The 27,564-nt window shown below is 40.3% G+C and overlaps 1 protein-coding gene across 7 annotated transcripts in view; it reads right to left on the reverse strand.

The window, feature by feature from the left end:
- Positions 1-6,922: 6,922 nt before the first annotated feature.
- The window catches only part of arhgap12b (Rho GTPase activating protein 12b), a 35,923-nt gene continuing 15,281 nt past the window's right edge, over positions 6,923-27,564 (reverse strand). For 2 of the 7 annotated variants that reach the window (XM_088402213.1, XM_088402214.1), the window contains exons 3-19: positions 14,949-15,221; positions 14,259-14,399; positions 13,958-14,038; positions 13,437-13,559; positions 13,160-13,234; positions 12,124-12,185; positions 11,966-12,047; positions 11,752-11,844; positions 10,605-10,709; positions 10,311-10,409; positions 10,116-10,218; positions 9,907-10,029; positions 9,372-9,470; positions 8,939-9,016; positions 8,626-8,760; positions 8,406-8,511; positions 6,923-7,778 (exon numbers count right to left, since the gene is read on the reverse strand). In XM_088402213.1, coding sequence (XP_088258339.1) covers positions 7,604-7,778; positions 8,406-8,511; positions 8,626-8,760; positions 8,939-9,016; positions 9,372-9,470; positions 9,907-10,029; positions 10,116-10,218; positions 10,311-10,409; positions 10,605-10,709; positions 11,752-11,844; positions 11,966-12,047; positions 12,124-12,185; positions 13,160-13,234; positions 13,437-13,559; positions 13,958-14,038; positions 14,259-14,399; positions 14,949-15,221 — 1,953 coding nt within the window. In that variant the 3' untranslated portion in view covers positions 6,923-7,603. The remainder of the gene's footprint in view (positions 7,779-8,405; positions 8,512-8,625; positions 8,761-8,938; positions 9,017-9,371; positions 9,471-9,906; positions 10,030-10,115; positions 10,219-10,310; positions 10,410-10,604; positions 10,710-11,751; positions 11,845-11,965; positions 12,048-12,123; positions 12,186-13,159; positions 13,235-13,436; positions 13,560-13,957; positions 14,039-14,258; positions 14,400-14,948; positions 15,222-27,564) is intronic. The other 5 variants (XM_088402215.1, XM_088402216.1, XM_088402219.1 and 2 more) reach the window with 5 other exon arrangements.

The following is a 27,564-nucleotide window of genomic DNA, read 5'->3' on the forward strand; positions in this document are numbered from 1 at the left end:
CACGCGCCGCTATCATTATTTGGCAAATGCAGCTAATGAGACAAAGTGGGGTGGACAAGAGCGAAGCCTCGTAGTACCCGTGCGGGAAAATGTGTTTTTAATCGAAACTATTTTTTCACTGAGCTGAAAACTCGACATTTTCAAATAAAAAAGGTTTGGTATCTTTATTTTTCTTTATATTTTATTTATTCATTGATTTCATTACTCTTTACACAATCCAAAGTTTCATTTGGACAAAAATAGTGCTTTGGTGCCATCATATTTCCATAGCTCAAAGTAAGTTGTGAAACTTTGGTCAGACAAATGTAGTGCGTTGGTGTAGTGGTTGCTCTGTGCCGCCAAGGTACGGTGTTGATTTCATTTAGATAGCAGTAGTGCTTTGTTGCCATTCTGGTGCAAAAGAACTCGGTAGACATGAAATGAGGATGAAATGATTTACAAAATAGTCGTGCTCTGGTGCCAAGAAACTATGTTAAGGCAAATTGAGGAGTTTCATCTAGTGTTTTGTCACCACTTTGGTGCAAAAGAGTTATGTTAACATGAAATGAGGTTCATTTACACAAAAGTGCTGCCTTGGTGCCAATAAACTATGTTGAGTCAAGTTGAGGAGTTTCATTTAGACAGAAGTAGTGTTTTGGTGCCATCTTGGCGCCGAGTGACCAGGTCTTCCATCTTCTTGCAAAGTAACTATGTCAACGTGAGCTGGAGCTTCGTTCAGAAAAAGTAGTGCTTTGGCGCCATCATGGTGCAAAAGTACTATGTTGAGTGTTAGTTGCACAAAAACAGTGCTTGGTAACATCTCGGTGCTAAATTGAGGAGGTTTATTTAGACAGCAGTAGTGCATTGTTGCCAATTTAGTCTGAAGGAACTATGTTGACATGAAATGAAGTTTATTCACACAAAACTGGTAGTTTGGTGCCAACAGAGTATGTCAGAGCAAATTTAGGAGTTTAATTTGACAAAAGTAGTGCTTTGGTTTAATTTTGGCACCAATTGACAATGCCAAAGTAAATTGGGGAGTTTCATTTAGACAAAAGTAGTGCTTTTTGCCATTTTGTTGTAAATTAACTTTGTCAAAGTAGGTTGTAGCTTCATTCAGACAAGGTAGTGCTTTGGTGCCATATTGGTGCAAAGGTACTATGTCCTTTCATTTCCACAAAAGTCATGCTTCTCTATTATTTTGCTGTTATCATTGCTTAATTTGGATAAAATCGGTGCTTTGGTGCAATACTGTGGTACCCCGGTGCCAAGGAACAATACTGAAGTGAAGTAAGGAGTTTAATTTCCACAAAAGTAGTACTTTGGCACCAAAGAACTGATGAAACGAGTTGAGGGGCTTCATTTAGACAGAAGTAATGCTTCGGTGCCATCTTCGCACAAAGGGACAACGTTAAAGTAAATTGAGGGGTGCCGTTTAGACAAAAGTAGTGATTTGGTGCAACGTTTCGGTACCTCGCTGCCAAGGAAAATTGCTGCGGTGGATCAAGGTGTTTTATTTCATTTTGTGGCATTAAGGAACCATAATGACTAGTTGAGGAGCTTCGCGTCAACTAAAGTTTACTATTCCGCCATCTCAGCGCCAATCAGATGTATTCAGATTGCCAAATCCCGTTCGCTGGGGCTCGGGACCAGCACGGCCCAATAATAACAACAATTTGCATATAATTGAGCGCCTATTAAAATACACATATTTCTGGTTTGAACATTTGTCCAAGTTCACACCCCGTGACCACAATTGAAAAACGATTCAAACGCAGTCATTAAGTATTTCTTTGAAACGGTTGTCAACCTGACGCCACATGAACGTATCCGGCATTTTTCGAAGTTATTCTTTTTGCACGACTTACTTAAAACGGCGCTCTCCCTGCCCGTAACTTTAGCGGCCACAAGTACGGCTTATCGTTGCCATTTTTCATGTTTTCTTTTCTTCCCCTGCAGGAATGAGCCACTGCTGAATGTTTGATGAGCCACAACTGAACGTCTGCCAAAAGCCGCATTTACGCGTCCAAACCACAGGTGCCTTCTCTCGTCTTCCGATCGGCGCCGTTGCTCTTTAAAGCCCCCCCCCCTCCCGACCGACCCCAAATTTCAGGTCTGGCTCTGTTTTGACTGGACGGGCCGCCCCAGAATCAACAAACGAGTTCGGCGGCGCTAAATCTGGTGCCGGCGTTCCAACTCCAGACGCAGAAAAAAAAAAAAAAAGAGGGCCCTCACAATTTCCAAACGAGAAAACAATTAGATCATTTCTATAATTCATGGGCGCGACCGCAGCTTGGGCGCGGGGAGCCTTTGAGTGTTTGAAGTGCTCCATATGCTCACGGTGGTTTCCCGGCCCGATCCCGGCGCTGGCTCGGCGTGCTCGGCGGAGGCCGAGGTGCGGGCAGGTAATGTGAACATGCCATTATGGGACATTAAAGATTAATGGCGGCGGTGTTTTCTTCCCAGTCCCTCCTGCCTGATTTGCAGGTGGGCTCTGGCCAAAGTGGCTGCGAGAAGAGGTTTTAACCGCTCAACGATTAAGAGCTGGATACCTTCGCCGCCGCCGCCGCCGCCGCCGCCTTTTAAGCACGAGTCAGAGCTGCGGTTTATACAGGAGGAGAATCCAAATGATGAAGAATATCAATGAGCAAGACTTGTGATGAACAAACTAAAGTTTTTTGCATTGCGAAAGGTGTTTTGATGATTGAGAGAGGTTTTGTGTGTCTTTCGTGTTTTTTATTTAAAAGAGAGATAAAAAGGAAAAAAAATGGTTGTGTTATAACTATCATATTTTCTGCACTATAAGGCGCATCGGATTATAAGGCGCACCTTCAATGAACGGCCTATTTTGAAATGTTTTTCATATATAAGGCATTATAAGGCGCATTCAGATCAAGTCAGAGGCAGCTAAAAAATGTTCAGAAGGAGGATTGGCGACAAATGTGTGAAAGTTGAAGAAAACATGCAAAGTTACCAAAAATTTGAAGTCATAATTAGCATTTCGCATACCACATCAAACGATTTGGCAGGCAGGATCTGGCACCCGGGCCTTGAGTTTGGTACTTGTGCCAAGAAGAATCAAAAGTTTAAAAGAATATAATTATGATTCAAATAAATATTAAACTTGAATCTGTTTTAATTGCAACCAAAAAACTTGTGTGTAAGATTTGGACCGTTTTACATTAAAAATGAATAAATTGAATGATTGTAAATTTCAAAAACTTGCAAATGAATGTGTTCTTAATGTCTAACAGTATGTTTTAAATATAATCATAGGTTTAGTTATCATTAAATTATATTACATGGGGGGTGGCACTTCTCCAGAGGCGGCCATCTTTGTTATAGCTACGGATAATTGTGCGCCGACTGCTGGCCATAATGAAAAACTGTCTAAATCTTACACATGATCCCTTTAAAATGTTATTTTGTTGGTTCGCAAAGCAGTTTCTGGATTCATTTCATAATCACGCTTTCTTATACAAATACTTTCCTTTTTTTGTGCATTGTCCCCATATAAACTGCTTCAAAATTGGAGCCTATATAGCATATCAAAATTTCAAACAGTTATACATATTTTAATTGTAAAAAACAAACAAACAAACAAACAAACAATTTAAAAAAACATTTATGGCTGAAATACGGTGTTAAATTACAGGGGTAAGAACATTTCCATCTCCCAAAAATAAAAATTCCAGGTTTATATGCTGCATAAAACGCACCGGATTGTAAGGCACACTGTTAGCTTTTGAGAAAATGTAAGTGGTCGTGTCATGTTGAACTTAGACATGTTGTTACCATCTGGGTGAAATTTCAGCCCCCAAGTGTCTTTTGCTTTGTTGCAAAATGCCTTTGATGTAAAGATTAAATGAATGGGGGAAAAAAATAACACAAAAAAAAGTGCATATTATGTGTGACTTTTATTAACGGGGTATTTACTATCTACAGATTCGAGTGGCACTTTTCCATACACGTCAACAAGGTCGTTTGCGTTGTATAAATTAACGTGAATTAACGCTCTAATACTGCATAAATATATTGCTAAGATGTGCTACCGTATATATGTGTTACTTTAGATGACACTACTATGTATTGTAGGTGTTTGGTGATCATTTTCACTTCTCTACCACAATTATGTTATTATCATTATTATAAAATACCAATGGGACAAAAAACCCAGGGTCTGTAATCTAATCTATAGAATTAAAAAAATAATAATTTTCCAAATATCCTAGAACTATAATCAAGTAATGCATGCAATACGTTTGGGGAGTATTGGGGTGAATCAGTGAGGGTTTTTTCATGGATGTTTTAGTGTGAGAGTGAAGTTTTTTGTTAAGTGTTGGACGTGCATAGCTGAATTTTTGTGTTTTTGTTGCAGTGAGTGTGTGTGTGAGATTTTTAAGGGGGAATTTTTTAGGGTGAACTTTTGTGCAAAATCATTTTTGTAGCGGAATCAAGGGGCTTGTGCATTTAGCTTTTTTTTCATGTAAGAGGTTTTTAAGGTGATTTTTGAGGGGTGAGTGCCTCATATAAACGAAAAAAAACATTCACACTGAATTTCTTGATAGAGTTTTCTGTGATTCACACATGCATGCTTTTGAGCCAGACAAGTATGGGTCATCAACTGATTAATTATTGAATTCAGTTTGAGCGTCGCATGTCATAGACCCCGCCCATTGTCCGCTCCCGCCGTCCAAGTAACTCATCGAGCGCCATATTTCTTCCCGATGTTCCCGTCAAGCTCGAGCGCATGGCAAACTAGCGCACGGCCCGTTTTGTTGCACGCATGCCGGCGCATGTAAGTATTCCAAATGTCAGGCCGGCTCCTCGTTGTTATTAATGAGCTCCAGGCGGCAGGAGTGGATCATTTTCCATGGAAATCCAATGCATTTTAAATAGCAGTGGATCAACATTCCAGGACAGGATTTACATAAGGTAATTGCAAGGTGCTGAGAGTAGCTCCTTGCCGCCAGTGGATTTCTTTCCTTTTCTTACCTTCAGTAATGCAATCAAGTCCATTAAGTAGGCAATAAATACAAAGCTAGACTGTTATCAGCGCTCCGTGACGGATAATGCTTCCACTTCATGCTATCTATTTATTTATCCGAGACAGTCACGGCTGCTTTTAAAAGCGGAGGGGGCCGTACCTTTTCTTGCGTTTCACTTACCGCGCTGTGCGATGTGCTTGTTTCTTCCTTCCTTATGTCGCTTCAGTATGCATCGTCTGAAAGTGCCAAGAGAACAGCAATTCTTTAAAAAATGCTTTTCTATGAAGATTCAACTATTTGATGAGTCATAGAATTTTTATACGTGCCTGTTGTAAACCGTTTGGATGCGTGTATCACATTTGTGAGAACGTATCGGCTGTTTGAAGGTTTATCGTTTCTGGAACAGCTATGCTAATTTCTATTAGCCCTATAATGCTTTGTTATATGACAGCATTAAGCTAGTCAACCGATTTTGATGTTTTTAACATGCAATGTTTGATTCTCTTTTGGTTTAGCCATCATTTTAACAGCACATTTAGACTGGAAGTGATAATCACCTGCTTGTAAAGTACGTTTACATGTAAAAGGGGGACAATGGGGGGGGGGGGGGGGTCGATGTACATAGATAGATAGATAGATAGATAGATAGATAGATAGATAGATAGATAGATAGATAGATAGATAGATAGATAGATCTAACAGCCTGTTAACACTCGATCTAGACAGATAGAAAGATAGACAGATAGACAGATAGACAGATAGATAGATAGATAACAGCCTGTTAACACTCGATCTAGACAGACAGACAGATAGACAGATAGATAGATAGATAATTAAAAAAATTAATATAGTTTATACCGGTTCTTTCCAGTTATTGAAAACCAGCCAGGAAACAACAAGTGTATACGCAACTCTTCAACACACCAAGCAAAGCCAATGCAAATGGAGAGTGAATCTTTTCTCCAAGGGCCTATCAGCAAGCGGCTTCGCTCAGCACTGCAAAGCTGCGTGCTTCTTAATCAAAAATGGCATACTGGCAATTACCTAATTAGACATCAATTAATCCACAGCCTTCAGGTCGGCAGCCATGAATGACCTGTGGAGGAATGACAAAAAATGCGAGGACGGAGATTAATGGAAGTCGAGTGGCAGAGGTTGCCATAAATTTCTGAAATATCACGAAATATACTAAAGTGCTTTTCATAATTAACAGGTAGGAAAATAATTGATTGTGACAAGAAAGCTTAATCACTTCGCTCAATAACCAAGATATTAGCGTTGAGTAGATTAATTCAATTATGTAATTAAGGCAGAGAGGGAGCTAAAGCTTTAGAGTTGATTGAAGTCGAACGGCAGGCTCACCTTTGTGTCTTTTCCGTTTATGGTCTCCATCCACTATCCTGGCCGAGCTTTTATCACTGAGACAGGAAATTCACGGCAGCCTTTTCATTTTGTTTGTCTATTTTTTTTTTTTTTTTTTTTATTAGACAGCGCAATTTCACAAACAGCAGTTAGCCTGAAAAATTACATTCAAATGTGCAGCTGATCACACGTAAACACTGCAGGAACAGGAGCAGTCTTTTTTTTTTTTCTTCTTTTTTCACAATTTGCATTTTGTCATCTTTGAATCCAAATGTACAAACTGCAAAATCAAGCACACACTCACGAGAACACTTTGTAACAACTAGCTTCCGTCAGAGTCAATGAGCGCTGAAAAAGTCTCGAAAGGCGGACCATGAAACGCTCTTGGTTTCGCCCGCCTTGGAATACTTCAACATTAGCTTAGCGGAGGTTCGTAACCACGTCGCAGTGTGGTCAAAAAGCCACCGCAGCACCTTGGAGATGCATCCTGCCACAGGACAAAGCGAACCCACGCGAGTTCATAAAGTAGCACAGACTTCACCCAAGCACGTTGACGTCACAACATTTCTGTACAAAGTGGCAAGACGAAAAAATTTCTTCTGTGCAGGATTTAATTCACTCCCATCGACAAACAACGTTTTATCCCTCCGTCGGGTCATTAACACTTAAAGGGTGAGGTTTTGGGGTTGGTGATGGGGCACAATGTGAAACACTCCAGTTCATCCAAGTGCAAAAAAAAAAACCAACAAAAAAAAAACAGACAATAACAACGGAAATAACATCATTCTATTTGACAACACTGATTATGGCATTACTGGCGTCACAGACGAAGCGCCACGACACGGAACACACTTCAGGCAACATCACGAGGTTCGCGTCCGCCTTTTAACGCCACCGGAGCAGCATCCATCAACACTCCCTTAAACAAGGAGGTTTTATAGGATTCAGTGACTGCGGCGCCAAAGGAAAAAAAACAAACACAACAAAACCCTGAAAACTGTAAATTCTCACAAGAGGTCATCTGAAAGGTTGTCGGCCAACCGCGAAGAAACGGCAGCTGGAAAGAGGGAGGGGCCTGTCGTCCTTGTAATTCATCTCCAGTACTGCTAAGTGCAATGCCTCGTCATGCTTGTGTAAACGAACGGTGGTGTCGTCGAGGAGTTCGGACTTCCCGGCTGCCGAGTCCGCAGCGACGCTGAGTTCAGTCCAAAATAAAAAACAAAACAAAAACAAACAAAAAAAAAGAGGCAAAAAAGTGTGGAGCCTCTTTTTGTCTACCTGCCGAAGATGCTTTCGTACTCCAGCAATATGAGCTCCACTATCTGGTTCTGGTATACCATATGGACCGCGATGTTGCCCGTCTCCGTCTCGGGCCGGAGTAGGGTGGGTCCGAAAACGATGGCCACGCTCTGGGTGGTCATGCGATTGGCTTCTCCGTGGTCTATCACCCTGCGTGGGAGTGAGAGAGACGGGTTTGGTTTACCTACCCATTCGGCTTCGGGCCTTTCATCAACAAAAACGAGATTACGAGCACTCCTACGGTCTCGAGATTGAGCGTGAAGACAAGCCTCGGAACGGCGCCGATGCTCCGGGCGTGAGTGGAGCAATAATGGTGGTTTTTAAATAGAAGCTACATCCTTACGTGCGGATGCACAAAACAATAACATATTTATGGAGGAGAGAAAATAAGATCAAATCCGCTCGCTTGATAGAACGTAGTCCTCCATACACTGAATGTCACGCTGTAAATTTCGCCACTTCATAGGTACTAAATTACAGCAAATGCAGTACCATATAAATGCAAATGGGAAAGCCAGGCAAATGTCACTGAGAACATATGATGCCGCTGCTGGTGGGTGGGGGGGGGGGGGCTGTTTACAATATTTGCAATCTCCTTCACATTGCAAGGAAAACACTAATCAGATAACCTATTGTTAACTTGAAGCAAATCTTTTTACGCGTCTTATCGCGTTGTCATTTCGGATTAAGATACTGTAATTTAAAAAAAGGAAATACGGAAATGTATAAACCAAGACCAAGAAATGATGCGAAATAGAAAAGAAAGGAACATCTTACCTGCGCAGGTGTTTAAAGAGGACTTGCATTGTGTCGTGGTTAGGTTTTGGCAACTTCTTGATCAAGTCTTTGATTGAATTTAATCTCTGTTTGTAGTCAGAACATTCTGAAGCAAAAAGACAGGCCGCTGGTGAGAAAATGTATATGCCTACACCACCACCTTGTGGCCACATTGGAGAAGTACAGTAAAAGAGTGAAGTCAGAATATGAAGTTACTCACTGATGGCATTAACGAAGTCATTAAAGGATCCGTAAGTGAATAAAGGTTCTGGAAGTTCCCGGAAGAACATTTTGAGCGCTCCTGTCGTGACGTGGATGTCTTCCCACTTGCTGTCATCCAGTTCCACCTTTTCATCTGATGTGGGACAGTATTAAAAGAAAAAAAGGCAGGCAGTAAACTAATTGAACAATCTATAGATCTAAAGAAATATAGATGTATTAATTCTGCAAAAAGATATAAACAGCTGCTCATGTTTAGGTGTCCCTAAAGAAGTGTTTATTTGAGTGTCAATTTTGAAGGGATTGTGTACTACCGTGGTTCACAGCAAAGCGGAGCTTCTGTATCACTGCCAGGTTCCCGCTCACTCGATACAAGCCATCAATACTGAGACCTGAACGGCAAGGATGGTGGCAAAAACATGATGCAACAAACAACAAACTTCTTGCGGCTGCACGGCTTCCACTACAGTCAGATTTTTTTCTTAGGCCATTCAAATTTCCATGTGATGCCATGTGAATCTGATCTCAAAATTCAATAGCACTGGCATATGTAGTTTAACAGCATTTTCACTCATGATATTTTCAACCAATCAGAATAGTCCAATCAGAGGTTCTTGAAGATGTTACCATTTTATTATTGCCACTGGTTGAGGGAAAAAAAAACATTTGACTAGCAAAACATGCCTGTGCTGATCGACACACATGAATACATTTCATCACTTAATACTGAGTAGGAATCATACATACTTGTGTTCTCTACGTGGTCAATACACATCTTAACAAATTTGGGCACTGATGCATTTTCCCGCTGGCACAGGTTGCTCAGGCTGCAGCCAAAAACCTGATCTGGAGAATGGACAGAAAAACATTTGTGAAATCAACTTTTTCAGACTCAACTCACAACTCCTTCAATCCCAAAGACATTTTGTCTATTATATTTTTGACATTTTACATTTAGTTTGACTAATTGGTCCAAAAAAATCAATCCCAGGTACTTCTAAGTTTATTTTTCATTTTGGCTAAAGGAGTGACAGAGGGCTAATACCAAAAGAATTCAGTTCTAAAGTAATCAATTACTTTAGTACAAAAGAAATCAATTTCTGTATACATTCATCAATGGATTACTTAAATGTTTTAGCAGCTAAAACAATCCATAACGTAATTGTTTAAACTAGTCAATTACTTATTACCAATGATTACTGATTACTTCAGTACCTAGGATTGAATTTTTGAATATAGAAACATGGGACTGAATGAGTTAAACGAGATCCTCTTATGCTACCTTTGATGTAGCCTTTGTCTCTGACCGCCTGGTAGGTGGGCCGGCGTGTCAAGAACTTCTTGAGCTTCAGCCGAGTCTTTTTCTGGTCTGATGAGTCCATACTGACCGAGGTCTTCATCACAACTAAAAGAAACAAATATATGTGCATCCTGAGTGCATATTCTAAGGTTATACACTTGCAATGGAAGGCTGTTAGCGGTTGGTCTCACCTCGGTTCTTCTTAGAGTCTCGCTGATCTTTCTCTTTGTCTTGTTTTTCAGCTCCCGGAGAATCCGGCATATCCTCTTCAATTGCCTCATCAGACTCCCAAACCTGGATGTAAGACAATAAAAAATAATATATATATATATTTTTTTTAATGGAATTTAGCGCGGTTCCACAAATCCACCAGTAAGTTGACTTACATGTGTGTTAATGGTCTCGGTCAGAGCCCGGTACCAGTCGTTGATGACACTGTCGATCTCGGACTGGATCAGCAGTTCGGTCCCCTGACGTGTCTTCAGCTAAGAAGTCCAAAGATTGGATGTCAGATGAGCATTACGCACCATCCACTACAAATCAGGCATACTTGGCTTTTAGTAGAAATTTTAGGATGAAGCAAAAACGCACATGGGCATTCAAAAAGGTCAGCAGTAAATATTCTAATGCATTTTTGTAGGAGTATGCATTTTGTGCCAAACTGTCATCATATTTGATACCTCAATCACATGCTTCTTGCTGGATTTGTCCTTGGAAGCCCATTCCACGGAACCCCCGCGCAAGTCGACGGTAAACTCTGGCTTTGACTGGTTGCCGCCAAACTTCTGAAACGCAGAGACGCGGCATAAGTGATAATGTCTCAGAGATGGATCCAAGAGGTTTAAAAACAAAAGTGCAAAAAAAAAAAAAAAGTGTGTTGGATCTAAACAAATCTAAAAACAAGATTATGTGTATGTGTTGTGTATATTGTTTTGTTAGAAAAATCACTGTTAGTAATGTTATTAAGTTGCATTACCGAGATACAAATAAAGGATTGCCACATTTTTTGGCACACTTAATACAAACATTACATTAATTCATATTCTGTTCAGATTTGACTGTTGTCCTTCAGTTGAATGACCTGGTATTCACAAAACAAATTCACAATTTCAACCTAATCTGAATGGCACTTTCCATAGAAAGGTCTTTAATTGTTCAAATTTGTTCTGAGACTAGCGATTGCATTGTGGCTGGTTAATCAAAATCCAAGAACCACAGTGGGGATGCAAGTTTTCCATATCTTTTAAGGGCAGCAAAGGGAAAAGTAGATTAGATGAACCAAGAAAAACATATTTTTTGTCGAATTCTACAACAACAATAATTACATGTTCTGCGCATTGAAGTAAACTGGTCAACTGCTGCTTTTGGATACTGAACTAGCTCCCATAGTAAACACGTTAATGGAAAGGTCAAGCTATCATTTTACTTTGAGTCAAAGTGTTTAATGAGTTAACTAATACAACTAAGTATAATCCCTTTAATATTAATGCATGGTTCAGTTCCCGTTATTTTAGGGTAAGCTTAACTTATAAGACCGCATATTGCACCAGAATGTTGAGGGGGTGGGGGCGGAATATTATTTTTCAAAAACGTTCAACTCAAGTTGGAAAAGAAAGTAGCACACATATTGAAAATATTTAAGTCACATCAAAAAAAAAATGACAGGAGTTAAGCGTTCCAGAGTTTAGAAAGATGTGGTTAATATTAAAATTGACCTATTAGCACACCGTGAAACACACTCGAGTCTGTCAGTTAGCCAAAGCAGCCAGGATTTAAAAAAAAAAAAAAAAAAAGTGCAGCAGCAACGTTTGCAGAGCTATAGTTTACATAGGAGACAGCAGGACGGGGCTTGACTGATTGCTTCCAGTCTCTAAGAAGTGTGAGGAGCAACTCGGGGATGGAGCCATTGCGGTAATAAGACTTCAAGAAATAGGAGAGGAAAAAAAAGGCAATGAACAGAGGAAGGCCGTATTCTTTGTACAGGTGGCGATGATGTCTAAGAAGAGCGATTTTGGCCAAAACTGGGCCATTGGATACGCACCCAGCTAGTGCTGCCTCCTTGACCTTTTGCAAAGAGGAGTGAAGAACCCTGTAGCACCGTCCATGAAGATGCCCAGTTCTTCCTATGGTCAAAATTGTGGATAATATTCAGACGATTTACAGCAAAGTTCTCCAGGTCTGTGCTTCAAAGCTTCCTACCTGACTTTCTTTCCATTCTCTGTGATTTTGGTGACATTTAGGACCCCGCACTTCTCCGATGGCTGAATAGGAAGAGATGAGCAAAATCAGAATCCCAACACAGAGTCAAGTCAAAGGATAATTTCCAGGTATATTAAGTATACATCTAGTTTGAATAGGTTTGCTTTTGCTGATAATGCAGTGGGACCTCTAAATACATCTATGTGAGAAGTAATTTGGCCTTTCAAAAAAGTAAATTTAGTACAAATGTGAAAATAAGCATAGTCAATGAATAACTGTGAGGATAAACATAAAATAGTGTCTGATTATAGCTCTCACTAATTCTTCTCTTTTCTCACGTTCACTCAGTCAATTTCACATGCATATGGCAAATACATTCACAATTTAAAGGTCAACGAAAGTTCACCTGAAAAGTTAGCGTTCATTTTCCACATGCTCAATTTGTGACAAATGTAAATGTTGCCCTAATGTCTTTTAGTTGAGCTACAGCAGCGGTTCTCAAATGGGGGGACGAGTACCTCTAGGGGTATATATTGGTACTGCAGGGGATACCTGAGATTTTAACCGTTTCTGCGAGTATGAGCATATTAAGTTGTTTTTTTTAATGTTGTGACGAGAACAGCACATTTTTCTTCGAAAATTAATTAGAATATGAAGCAACCTATTTCTATAGTGTGTTATTGTAACTGCTGCAAATTTAACCCATGCACAATCAATAGAGATGCAATTTTCCATGAGATGGGCTGGAAATAGATGTCGTGCCAGCTATTTCTTGGATATTGGCTGAAGTATAAAAAATCTCAGCGCGTACATAATTTATAAAACGTTCAACAAACTGAAGAACGCATGACTATTCAAATTCAAAAGTAGAGGTTCCGCTGTCGTTATTGCAGTGCAGTTAGCTAGAGATGGCGACATGCAAAAGACAGAAAAAAAGATGATTCGGAGAGTGAGAGAATGAAAAGATGTTTACGTTCGGATGCAAGTGTGATGATGGTTTTGGTTAGTGCAATGCAATGCAAGCTGGGATACTAACAGTCGAGGGATGCTTAGGAGATGACGGGCAGGAGTCAGAGTCGGGAGAGCTCTGCTTGGGCGCCGGAGCACACTCCTAACAACAAGAGGCATCACATGAAGAATTTTTTGAAGACTACTAGGCAACTAAAGAAGTCAATAGGTTAGTGAGGAGAAGGAAATGGATCAGAAACCTGCAGAACATTGGGTTGCGTGTTAGATAATTAAAGAGGAGCAGGAAATTTGGATTTAGAGTAGATGTAGAGCATAATTTGATCATCAGGCCTTACGAGTCCTACCTTGTCGTTGAGATCGAGGACGTATGTGCTATGTCTCCACTTTGTGAGGATGATGGGATCCGGCTGCTTTCTTTCCAAGCTCCGACTCTTTGGGACCTCACCGGACTGAGGGGAGATGTTGTACTGCGTGGAGAGAAGATCACACTGTAAAAAATTGGAACTCCGCCGCAGCATTGGAGAGAGAGGTTCTCTCGGAGTCTTCCACCATCACTTGTGAAGTTCTCTAAATGTGCACATGTCTGAGTAACAGAATTGGTTCTAAGACACTGGAGCGGGCCATTCTGATCTGCTCTTAAGCCCCCTGATTAGTCGTAGCAGGAGCCATTAATAGTCCTGCAGGAGAAGTTCAATAACAAAAGCGCGTCCTCTTAGCTGGCTAGACTTTCATCCACTTACATAAACGGGACTCAGATGGCACACCAAGGAAATGAACCATATTAAATGTAATGTGATTTGAGAAGGCTTTCAGGTGTGTGGTGTGATGTAAAGAGTAAAATGAAACAATAATGAAGTAATAGTACCTTGGGTAATTCCCATTCGGATCGGGATCCATCAGCGTTGTAGTAGTAGGGCCGGCCTTGCTCATCAACGTGTTTGATCCACTACAAAGAGAGTTCATGTATGGTAAGTCCACTACAGTGGTGCCATTAAGCAAGGCAGCAAAAGGCAAGGCAGCTCAGGTTTATGCACTATAGCAAACAGTAGTGCATAGGCTTTGCCTGTTAACATTTTTGCATGACATTTTCCCCATTCACAAGTTTTGCAAAAACATAACAAAATATATCCAACATGTTAGGTCTTCATATCAAAATGACACTGCACCTTCTCTTGCGTGTATTCGGAAACATAAAGTGTGTGTCCATGCTCATCAAGCTCCTCAGACCAGCCTCTAGGGGGCGATCCATATTGGCTGTCAGACAGGCTGGAATGTGTGCTGTGACAGTTTTCCTCAGACGAAAGCAACTATTGACAAAGAGAAAAAAATATATAAACCAAAGGCATGCACTGTTAAGCCGAAAAAAAAGTTTGCCATAATGGCTTGAAAATTATTTAAATCCATCGGGAATTCAGCCCACTTTTGTCCCAAAACAATCTAAGTCAACATTAACGAGACCCATGCGGTATGACGAATAGAGACAATAATATTGTTATCATCAAATAACTATTCAGGCAGTCATTATTTGCGTTTGAAATTGATAATCGTCTGACTGATTGCATTATAATCTATTAAAACCCCTGCTGCTAGTATTATGGTAATTAAGTGCCGCTAACGATTATGTAAGCGTGCAATTGAGCGAAGTACCACATGAGGGTGCTGTCGCACTATCAAAACAACCCCCTTTTTTCTGCTTTATATTAACCAAAGAACCAAACTTTTTGCCAATCATGTAATGCAGTGCTGTTTAGACAAAATTCCTGACATTTGTAATTCCATTTTGGTTTAATTGTTCTCAAGGGGAGGTTTCCTGGTTGTGAATATGCATAACAACCACGTCGTTTGGCCTTTCTTACCTCACTCTCTGCCGTGCATTGACTTTCTCCTCGGAAGCTGCTGGTGCTGCCGCTGGTGTCGCGTGTGCGCGGCGGTTTCCACGTGCGCTCCCCCGTGGCCCGGTTGTAGTAGAAGTGCCTGCCACTCAGGTCTTTGTGGGTCTCCCAGTCGCCGTGAATGTGGAGGGGTGAGCCAGAGGGGACGGGCGGCAGACTGGACTGAGAAATCTTAAGCTCCTGGAGGTTGGTGTAGACCGGAGAGTCTGACCTGCCTTGACCCGTTGGTGATGTAGTCTTGAGAAATAAACGAAAACAAGACAGGAGGTCAGATTTGATTTTTTTATGCCCTTTGATCACAATGAAAAATGGGAATACATGAATGCACCTCAGGGGGCCTGAAAATTTTACAGGGTTTCAGTAGGTATCAGCAAATCTACGGTCATCCTATTCAATGTCGTGACAGGAACAGTACACTTTCCTTTTCAAATAAAGAGCAAATCATTTGGAACATGAAGAAACAATCAATTGAGATAGTGACTCCTTGGCAAAATAATGGAGGTCCTTATTTTTTTATGGTTTAAACAAATGTGCATTGTCTTTAGTGACACAGCTTTCCAGCAGAAATGCCAGAGATAAAACAGATGGTATAGCTTCTGGAGGTTCTGGATAAAATAGCATAGAGATACCACTACAAATGTCATTTCAAAGTTTGTAATTCACAGCACTCTGCTTTGAGCATCTTTTGGGGAAACCGATCTTAAAAAAAAAAATAAAAATACTGATATAGATTACAGCTAGTATACACATTTTAATACACATTTGATGTTATTACTTGCCCACTATTACAGAAAAACTGCACATTACAAGTGAAATATACAACTTAATACCATAATAATGCTACTAATCCACAAGTGTTTCGCTCTCAGGATTAAAATCATGGCAAGAACCAAAGGTCACTTGACAAAAGCTCGAAAGTATCGTCGCCATGGCTACAGCTCATCTCATCACGATCAAGGCTCTTCTGAATGCTTGTGAAAATTATCTTGGGGGTTGGACTGTTGCAAGCACCAGGTCTATTGGAAACACGGAGAGAGTTGTGTTCTAAAACCCTCTAACATACACAACTAGAAAAAGTTGAAAAAATAAGCCGTTTCAGAAAATGTTGACGTTATTCCCTTCCTCTGCATATCACCTTGTATCCAGAGATCCTCACAAATACGTCATCATCATCCTCACCGGCCCTCCTGTAGCCTTTAAACGCACGCCGCATAGTGATGCGAAGCGCCCGCCAAGCGGGACAGGAAGCACGCTGACCCTTGCCTTCACCTCTCTCCAATGCCCACGAGCGGCCGGCGCCGAGCAAGACAGAAAATGAAAGGAGCGACAAGCGCGAAGAGCAATAGGCTTTATCTCTCGAGTGCACACTGCAGTGGCACAACAGGAAATGGTGCTGAAATATTAAGATCCTTTTTTTCGCAAGATTAGGCAGCCATTTACGGGGTGATGAACCATATTTGGCAACTTGAGTGGATGTTTCACGTAAACCCTGCAAACTTTTAAGCCAATCGGCTAATACTGCAGCTAAAGAATAAACACTGTGGAAAACTGAGTAGATTCAATAGAAACGGTATTGTGTGAAATAAGTGGCAATAAGATGGAGGACAACGCATCTCAAAGAAATGATCACGTAACAATAATGTAGGTGAAAATAATAGTCACTAAATATCTCCAATGTTATGCAAGAAAATGTGCTCAAATGTGCTAAAAATTTGGGTCAAAAACAGGCCAATCCAATATTTGGGTTAATTCAGACAAATCTTCTGGGTTGTTTTATACAAAACAGCTCATTATTTAAGGTTGAGTCGTACAAAACAAATAATATTTGTAGGGGGGGGGGGGGAGACAACCTGGAATGTTGGGTCAGTCCTTTTTATGACCCATAATGTTTTTTTTTTTAACCCAACTGTTTCTGGAGTGAAATATTGTACCACTAAATGTTCCCAATTTTGTCAATCTATCTATCACAAGCATGGAAAATCTTGTACTGACTTATCGTGATTATCAGCTTTTATCATTATTTTAAAGGGGAAAAAAAAGGATCATCTGTATTTGTTAGTGAGCTGTCCATTTAACAAGGAAAAGGCGTAAAATGGTTTAGGGTCTGGAAATTGCCTCTAGATGCCACAAGATGGCAGCAATGCACTGAATGAAGCTCCTTAGCTCACTTCAACACCTTTTTTTTTTTTTTTTGGGGGGGGGGGGGGGGGGTGCACTAAACTGCTACCAGAAGGGCTTAGCACCAAAAAAAAAAAAATCAAAAAGGTAAATGCTTTAGCAAATAACCAGACAATAGGCTTAAGCTAAATTGTTGCAATGTATCTTTGTGGGCACATTTGAGGCAAATGAGATGCTGCGAGCAAGTGATGGACACCTCAGGTCTCTGACAGCTTATTGAATGTGGGAAGGACACCGGGGGGGAGGGAAGTGTAAATGAGGCAGGGATGGAGTCAGATTCAGGGCAGCAGTGAGGGGAGAGCAAGGTGCGTTTTACTGAATACATATGAGTTTTCATAGCAGTGCTACAATGTCTGCAAGTCATCTTCTGGCAGCAAATACTAAGACCATGGCTTCTGCAGTTATTGGCATGTTGGGACTACGTAATAATATTTTCCTTTATGTCCCACCATGCTCGTACAGTCGATGAAAAAAAACTTGTGCCTCTCACTGGGTTGTAAATGAAACCATAAATTACGCGTGTAAAGAGGAGCGGGTCAAGGTAAGGGCAGTGGAGATGGTTCTGGTGGTACTACGAGCACATGTCCACTTGGTGACTCACAGGAGACATGGGGAGAGGGGGGTGTGAGTCTCCATGGGGAGGCTGTATGAGGGGGAGGGGCTTCTATAGCGGCACACATGGCAAAGCTCTCTGCTGCATCATTGTGCACTCTTTGAGACACGTGGTGTGCCTGTGCAGCATTTTGAGACCAAACTCCATTCAGTCACCTTACTGCAGCATTTCCACAGCATTTCTCCTTCCCGCATTTGCTCCGCAGATTTGAAACATCTTGCTGTTCTCATGCGATGCGTTAACCTGGCTTTATGTCTCATTTGGGCACAAGCTAATTGATTCACAACATGAATGGTGTGTCATGAACCATCAAAATGTAGTGGGAAAATTGGCAGGTGCTCCCATCTCGGCTGCATGATTTATGCATGACGGATTGAACAAATGGAAAGAGAGCTTGTGAGATTTTAGTGTGTCACTTCAAATACTTCATGGTGTTTCATGTTGTCGCACGACGGCAAAGACAGAGTACGCATGAATGACAAGCGATTTCTAATTCTGCTTTACAGCTCATTATGTTTGCTGGCGAGTGAAACGACTCCATGCAGCCCTGCACCCACATCTCCGTGGAAACATTTTGCGAGACCGGCACCTTGTTCCGAGTATGCCGGTGCCAAATGAGCAAAAATAGTCGATGCCTGTTAACGGTTTCAGATGGAACTGCACCAAAAACCATGCTCTGCATTTTGTTTTCACTTCTATGTCAAATTCAGTGCGATGATAACTCATAACATCAATTAATCGATACTTAATCAACTAAAAAATCAATACTTATCTCTAAAACAGACAATCATTTAGAGTAGAACTTAAGAAATTTCAGCTTCAGTACAGTAAATTTTGATGTAGTCGTCCATGAAAACATATTGTTTATATTTGTGCTGAATCAAAATAAAATGCTTTACTACAGTAAATAATGATTAATGTTTGTATCTATTTTCTGACCTGTTACGAACTAATACCTGAATCATAATTAATTCATGTTTGTTTATTTCTGGCATTGTTAATATAATGTCTTGTTTTCTAATAAAAGAATGGAAGTTAAAACATGCTTAAATTAATCCAATTATTGGTTAACTGAACAAATAATTGACGGATTAACCGATTATTGCAAAAAATGGTTAGTTGTAGCCCTAAAGTAAAGCTGTAAAGTGAGAGTCAAAATAGGGCTAGAATGAAAATCAGCCTGACCAACATTTGTCTCATTTTAAGTGTTACAGGTGAAAAAATCAATATTTTTTATTTGAAATCAATTCATAATTCATTCATTGTAGGAATTATACTTATTTCATACAGCACAAACACAACATTAACCATAATGATGTGTTTGGGCTAGAGGGACACATCGAAGAAGATGGTAAAAAAAAAAGACTCCCTATTTTAGTGAAAGGTCTTGGGTCTTTGGTCCCAGACGGTGCCAGGATCAGTGTCACAGCTCAGAGCATGTGTTCATCTTCTCTAACTCTGTTGCATAATGTGACTGTGTAATTGAATTAGATGAAAACTGGTCAAAGGAAGAGTGCTGGTCCGGGGTGGAGCGGTGCATTGCTGAGTGACTTCTTTGTGTCTATGGAGACACCTTGTCAACGAAGCCACTTCCCTAGAAGCGTTTGAGGATAGGCTGCTGGTTTAGAGGGGAGCGTAGGGTGGCACGCCCCCGCCAAGGCGCTACATCAATCCATTTGGCTCTCTTTGTTCTTTTGTCCAAAGTTGTCCCTTCCCCTTTCCCGCGCGGCTCTTCAACATTACCTCCAAAATTAGATCTTTTTCCCAACTGCATCTTGAGGTAATTCAATAGAATACCTTGTTGATCATTTTCTGCTTCCCTATCCCTCAGACAACGCCCCAGCGCCCACGCTCTTCACTCTCAACCGCTGCTCAAGGAGGTATGGTGCGGTTGATGATGGTCGTGCCCATATGACCGGATTAACCTACATTTCCACATCGATGATCATCAGTCAGACCACATTGGCCCGCTCCCCCATCACGACATTTGTGGCATATTGCTAGCCAAACCCCCTCAGAGCCCCGCTGAAACGTTGGCATGCACACGAGCACAACAAAGCATTCTTGGGAAACGCGCGGATAGTCGACATTACCTGCCGTGAGCTGCGGTTCTAAAACAAAATGCTAATGCTATTCAAATATGGACTCCACTCCATCTGCGACTTCAAGCATATGGCAACCGGCAAGACGTGACTAGGGTGCATAAGTTAAAAAAAAAGTGACTCGGTATCTTTGCAGTCTGACTGGCAGGATGAGGACAGCTAATTTAATTTCACAGATCAGAGCCTTTGACAAGGCTCACAACTTGACTGTGATGTGCGCAATTAACCTTTTGGCCCTCAGCTGATAGCATTAAAATGTCAGTCAACACGCAGTTGAGGGAAAGACTAAGGGGTGTTGTTGTTGCTCGGATACTACAGACAAAACACCTACAGAATGTAACACATTATATTGAAGTAAAGCTCGAAAAGCAATTCAGAGTTTATTTTTCTCCTTGAAATGCGAGCAGGGACAGATTTGGAGAACAGGGGGAGCCTGCAGCCATGAGATATTGTGCATATGGACATGCTGTTGTTGGTAAGGGAGCACAACATTCTTACAGTGAAGCTGTCAGTTCTGCAGTATGAGCAAGATATACTCGAGCAAACAATTTCTATCTGGGACAAGATGTTCACGGTTATTTCGGAAGCACCCAATGGATCAAAGATTCCAGCTTCTATTTGGGGCTAGGCTTGAGTTAAAGCGTAAAATCAAATGCCACTGAGCCAGATTGTGAATGACACTTCTTGGGTCTAATTCCCCTAAAGCAGCGGTTCTCAAATGCAGGTACGAGTACCTCTGGTGGTACGTCAAGTCACTTCAGGTGGTTAGTGAGATTTTAACAGAGTTTCTGGAGGTATCAAAAAATCTAATTTCATGCTTTTTCATCCCTTGGCAGAAACAGAGAAAATTTCTTTTCAAATTAAGAGCACCTTAATTGGAAAAAACTTCAGAAAACCAAGTTCAAATCCACCTCGCTGTGTGGAGTTTGCATGCTCTCCCCATGCCCGTGTGGGTTCCCACATTCTAAAAACATGCATGGCAGGTATATAGGACACTCTAAATTCTCCTTAAGTGTGATTGGGTGCGTGAATGGTTGTTTGTCTCTGTGTTCAGGGTGTCCCCCGCCTACTGCCCGTAGACAGCTGCGATAGGCAAGCCCAACCGTTCCACACAGATTCGAACCAAAAACAACATTGAAACATAATTAATATGTGAGTGACAAGATCTACAAATGACTACAATCATAACATATGCACGCACTCTGCTAGTTCCTCTCTGGGGATGTCTCATACTGCAGACAGACACAGAAAGAAGTCATTGCTCGTGCACTTTCCTCACGATGGGTACTCCTCCTCGAATTTACGCCATCTTTAAAGCTGTGTGGAAGCATAACAGTCACAAAGTACCTTCTGTTCTCCAAATAGTGAAAAAAAAAACAGCCAGACAGACATGGATGGGGGTAGGATGAAAGAGCTGAACTGCAATCTGTTCCACACAAGTAGGCAAAACAAAACAACAAAAATGCTGGAAGTGACTCTCTTTGTATAATATACATTATGCTGATTGCTAAAATAAGGATTGGGATAGCTGCAAAATAATAAGGTCAATGAAATACAATATGATAATCAGGAATGGCCATTTCTATTTTTTTCCCTCTCGATTTATTGAAGTCCCTGTCAGTTGCTTGTACATCACTGGACAAATTATTAGTCGCTTCCTATATGGCAGGAATTGTGAAGCAGACCAGACTTAGCAGTACTCCTTAGCAGACAGCTGAGATTTTAAGCCTTGAGTTAATGACTAATCCTGACCTAAAGCCTACAGCGTGATTGGTTTGAGCCAATTATACAAGGGCATTCGCCTCCCTATTTGCTGATTGGTTGGGTAAAGGCACAGTGGAGATTGATGAAAAAGGTCTTTATGGTAAACCTCAGACCCAAATAATCAATTAAAATGATAATAATTGGAAAAGACGTTGACAGACTATTTCCCATTTACTTCCATATGAATACGTATGACAGCAGTCATTTTGAATCATTGTTACATAAAAATGGGTCTAAAAAATGTGAAAAAAATGCTCAAGGAAATTTTTTGTGTGCTACATACCTGCATATTAATGTGCACGTTAGAAAAAGAAAAATGGCAAGCTAATCTTGGCAACAATTGTTAAAGCTTAGGATGACAGTAAAACAAGCCACAAACTTCAAAATAAATCTTATTTAACCAAAAAATCTGTATATATATTTTTTTAATTTTACAGTTGATCCCGGCAGCATCTCACAGTGTAGGTAGACTAGATTTTATGTGGAAACTGTTAGTTCCGACTCCAGATACAAAAAAACCCTACATTCATATAAAATCACGCTAAATCGCCAATTTCGGGCACTAACAAACAATTTAATTACGCTGACATTGTAAAACAGCACCTGTTGCCAGTGTGTACCAGTGGTTCGAGCTTCGTTGTTGTTGTTGCTAGCATTAATTAGCCGCTCAAGTGCTGATGCTCACAGTTGCCGTTTCTACTAGATACCGAACGATTATCGGCCAGGAAATTTTACGTATATCGGTATGTGCCCTTTTTTTTTTAATCTGACCGGCCGATATGAAGAAATCAATGTAAATGTGTTGCCTTTAAGGCTGATTCAACGTGATGTTTTTTGTTTGAAATAATGCTAAGAAAATTCTATATTGTTAAATGATTGTGTTTCGATGGGTAATTATTGTTTTGTTTGTGTAAAGGAAATGTTTTGCCAATAGGAGTACAATCTGACGCCATCCTTGGTGATATCAGGCAGGAATGCCATAAATTTGATTTTATGAAATTTCACAAAGGTCTATTTTCATCACTTTGCCGACAGAAGTACATCCGGTTTTGCCGATAACGCATTTCTATTTCCGGGTTTGGCCGCGGGCGAAAAGAGGGAGACGGCCGCGAATGTGGCATGTGGGCCCCACCTTTAACACTTCTCTCATTTTTTTTCAAACCCTTGTCACAGATGGATGCATCTAAGTCTAAAAGTGCAGTCTGGCAGTATTTCATTTGGTCAACAACAACAGGGAAGGCTGTGCGCAAAAAATGCAGTGGTAAAATCAGCATGGGAGCAACAGTAACAACAAATAAAAACACCTCCAAACTGTGGTCCCACCTCAGGATTCATCACTCTGACTTTTATGAAAAAGTCATTGCAGTTATATGCAACTTTAACTGTATTTTCTATGGACATTTTTCAGAGAACCATTTGTTTAATTCAACTTAAGATATGTTTCTGAGTCTAGGAAAATTAGACACTTCTAGAGCTATTATTTTCTATTTGTGTGCATCAATAAACATGCTCTAGGCATTTCAATGAAGTTCAGTGTTTGCATTATTCAAGTTATTTACTTCCATTTTTAAACTTTTACTGCAAATGAATATCGGCTCCAAATATCGGTCTCGATCCTGAAAAACCCATATCCGTCAATCTCTAGTTTCTACTGATCAAATTTCAACCATTTTGTCTCATACACTAAAATAATTGAGAGAGAATTGAAGGAATAAGAGGAAACTAAAGTGCTGTGAAGCACAGTTTAATTGCAAGTTTTTAAAAAATGGTTGATCATCAAAAATGTATGTAAGTTGCTCATTCATAATGAAGTGAAAATGTGCTCCCGTGTCTTCAAGTAAAAACATTTTTTTTCCATTTTTATCTAAATATTACTTTTAAAAAATATTTTCTACAGGATATCCGAATACCAAAAATATTCAGCAGCTGCATCCCTAATATTGAAATATTTTTTTTGCAAAACCGCAACAGTCTTCGCTGATGAGTCACTAGTCTCCGCTCAAGAACAATCAGGAGTTTTGATAATATGATGACATCAGTGACAACACACAGCATAAACTAAACAACGAAGCGTGATGTTACAGAGACGGCAAAGAACACAAGGGCTCTTGGTACAAGCGAAAACAATAGGAGGTTTAAGATGGCATTAACCAGACAGCTGTTTTCATGCCAAATGGCCACTGTTTGTCTTTTTGGTTTACACAGGGTCAAACAAAGTTACATTAGATAAATCTAAACGACCTTGCTTTCGCCAATATTGGCATTTTTTAAAGTACAATTCTTAGTGTATCTTGAGAGGCACTACAGAAAGGTTAACATTTTTTTTTTTTAAATGGTCTGACAGCAGAGACAGAGATGGAGACTATAAAAGAAAAGCAGGAGGTAAAGAGAAATAAAGTGGCGCATGAGGCGCTGAGAGAACTGTGTAGGAATACAGCAGAATGAAACAAATGGGACAAAGGCGAAAGTAACAAAACCACAATCGGAAACAACAGCTGCGGTGACCGCAGATGGGCAACACGTCTGTAAATAATTCTTTGAGATTAAGGTAAAAACCCTCTCCAGTATTTTTTTTTCCCCCCCAAATACTGATCGCTGGGGAATACATTTTTAGGCTCTTCTACACTGAAGAAAGCTTTCAATGAGGTATTCGAAAGTGAAAACAATCACTTGCATAGACATGAATACACCCACACACACACAACCTCAAGGGACTGTCACATCCCACAATATCAGCGCCGTTCGCTGACAAAGTCATTCCTCGTCAGCGGACCATCCAAGTTGAACTGCATTAGCCCTGCAGTCAAGTGAAGGGTACATCCTCCGTGCAACCCATCACTTATAGACTCCTGCGAAAGACACTGCCATAAAGAACTGTCAACCACTTCTTCTCTTATGCAACCAGAAACCTTGACAGACCAACTGAAGTTCTGTAACCAGGCGTTCAAAAACTCTTTGATGAACACTGAGAAAATGTAAAAAAATGATCCCCACAGATCCATGAAACAATCTTCCTGCAAAGCATCGTAAAATTATGATAATACAATTTGAATTAGGGCTAAAGACATAAGAACTGATTTAATGACTTAAGAATGCATGTGGATTCTTTGGAACTGCTGGTTGAGTAATTCTATCTAAAAGCAACAGAGGCAATGCGTAACACACTTCTTGGCAACCTGCATAAGCTGTTGATTCACTCTCAACTAGATCACTGTCTCAGGAACAACAACGTGACATTAGATGTGGACTCACGAGATAAATCCACTTGAAAACCTTTCAAGTTGAATTCTGCGAAACTGTGTCTCATTTATACACAGCTCTAAAGACTAGACGCAAATTAGCAAGTATACTATGAATACAGCTGATTTTAAAGTAAAATATCAATGCAAAACTTTAATGGAGTTGGAAGCATTACTCAGCTAATGAAGGAACATCAATAGGAAAATTCTGGAAACTGTTATAGGAAGTCAGTTTTACATGTACTGTACACCCTTCATTGAACATGGAAATTCTAAACAAGTCGTACTAAACATTTCACTGAATATAAGAAGATAAAAGCTGTCTTGTAAGATTTGTGGTATTTTTACACAGACTAATGTGACATAAAGTTGTCCCAATGACAAGTTGTTTGTGAGTAATTCCAAGACACTGATGCTCAAGTGAACTTTGCAGTCACAACAGGAAACTGTAACAAGTCCAACTAACACCCATTCTACTTTTACTTCAGTCAAGCAGCCTAAGCTGTATCGCACATTTACTAAGCGGCTCCATAGGTTGCTACTCACAATGTAGTGTGGGCTCCTCAGGTAAGAAAACATGGTCCAAAAAAGAATGTTCTGGTCACAACTAAGGATATCTAAAATGCTACTATGTAACCGTGGTTCCTTTTTCACCTGACTGCATTCAGAAAATGTCGTCCAACAGATGAGAAGAGACGGCAGCGGCTGATTAAAGGATCTTAACAGATCTATTTAGGACCGCGGCGCTTAAACGGGAACACTCATTAGTAGACTGACCTGACTACCTTCCACAGAGGGAACGTGAAGAAAGAGAAAACAGGCAGGGGGAAAGGGATGAAGATGTAAAAGTATATTTAAAAAAAAAAAACTGTGGACAGGTGGACGCGCTCAAAGTTCGCGCAAAAGGCTAAATAGGTCAAGAGTTTGTGACCCTGAAGCCATGTGGTTCACACGCTCCATTTCAACTCACAATTGAAAAATATTAGAGAACTCTCTGGGGAATGAGTGATTATTAACAAAAAAGGAACAATATATTTGATTTGAAAACACGGTTCTGTATTTTAAATATATGCTGTTTTTCCCTAACAATAACTAGCTAGCAATACAATAAACAGCACGAGTAGCTAGCAGCAGTAGCTAGCTTGTACAGTGATGTGGAGTAGTCATGCAAAAACCAAGCAAAATGCGCAAAGATAGTCAATTAGAGACAGTAGGCCTGAGCAATAAATAAACTTTTTTTGATTAATTAGTCATTTTAAAATTTGAAGATTTGAAAATTACTGTCGCTAAATCGTTAAATTGATGTTCTGAGGCAGAATACTGGATGAGTGCTTTGCAAGACATGTTTACAATCGCTACTAACTACTTAACTCATTCTGTGCCATTCATTTTCTGACCCTTCTGTACAATCAATCACACTTGAGAGGGAGAGAATTAGATTGAAAAAATGAATGCACAAACATAAGAAAGGAAGAAAGGAAAAAAAAATTGACGTAACACGTCAATTTGTGATGTGACTCGAAGCTGAATTATTTCCTTGGAAAGCATTTCTTTGGTCTCTTTTGTCAGATAAAAATTCATAATGTCAAACAACGCGAGTTACAGTGAAATTAAGTACAGGTCTTTGATTTTTCTTAAAAAAAACCTTCCAAAGAGACGACGACTTTTGGCAGGAACAGGAAGCATTTTAGGGCCATTGGCAGTAGAGAAGCTGAGATGTGAGTCAGTGTGGAGCATCCACTTTGTGTCACGATGTGTTTGAATCATGCATATGCATCAGCTGGGTCTGCTATCCCCAATTTATAATGCGTCAAAGTTTAGTAATCCCCCTCTTGAGTATGTGACCCACATACATGCCACACTGCTGCCTTGGAGGTTCTATTAGCTTAATTCCACAGCTTTCCTCCACAGTGGAAGCACTGCAATGCACTGCAGGGACCTTTAACCCATCTTGAAGCAACATCAGCTCGGTACATTTGCAAAGAGGTGCGATGGCGTGTTTGCAACATACAATCATAAACTCAAACATTCAGCTCGCCAAACTTTTGAAGACATGACAGCAACCCACAAAGGAAATGAAAACTTCCTCATAGACAAATCCTTCAAAGCAGCAGGTTGTGGTTACACGTTCTGAGCATACATCGAATCTTCTATTACATTTAAATTCAGGAAGTGGTCAACATGAGCTCCCAGATTTGTCAGTGCATGGGGTGATTAGTAACTCATTCAATCCCAAGAGAGCCCAGACATTCCATTCCAAGTAATATTTACATCTTCCAATTTTGCAAAAGTGTTAAAGGAGGGTAAAAAAATGGCTACATGAGGTAATCGAGTAGGGATGTCCAGACCCCGATCACCTGATCAGAAATCTGGCCTGTTTACGTTTTCGTTTCATACAGTTATTAAAAAAAAACATGTAGTAAAATTTTTAAAAATGATTTGTTTATTATTTGCAACAAGCCAGGGGAGTAAAAACAGCCAGTGGGAGAACATTTAAATGTTGTCAGCTTCATGGTAGGGCTGCACAATTAATCGATTTTTAATTGATATCACACTATAGGCTGCCACGATTAATTAAGCTGATCCAAGCCGATATTAACATTTGAAAAGTCAAGCACTTTTTTTATTACAAGTCAAATCAAGCACTACCACCAGGGGGCAATGTGTCCCACATGTTTGCATGA

This window comes from Hippichthys cyanospilos, chromosome 19 (assembly GCF_059441005.1).
Source record: "Hippichthys cyanospilos isolate Australia breed blue-spotted pipefish chromosome 19, RoL_Hcya_1.0, whole genome shotgun sequence".
Lineage (NCBI taxonomy): Eukaryota > Metazoa > Chordata > Actinopteri > Syngnathiformes > Syngnathidae > Hippichthys > Hippichthys cyanospilos.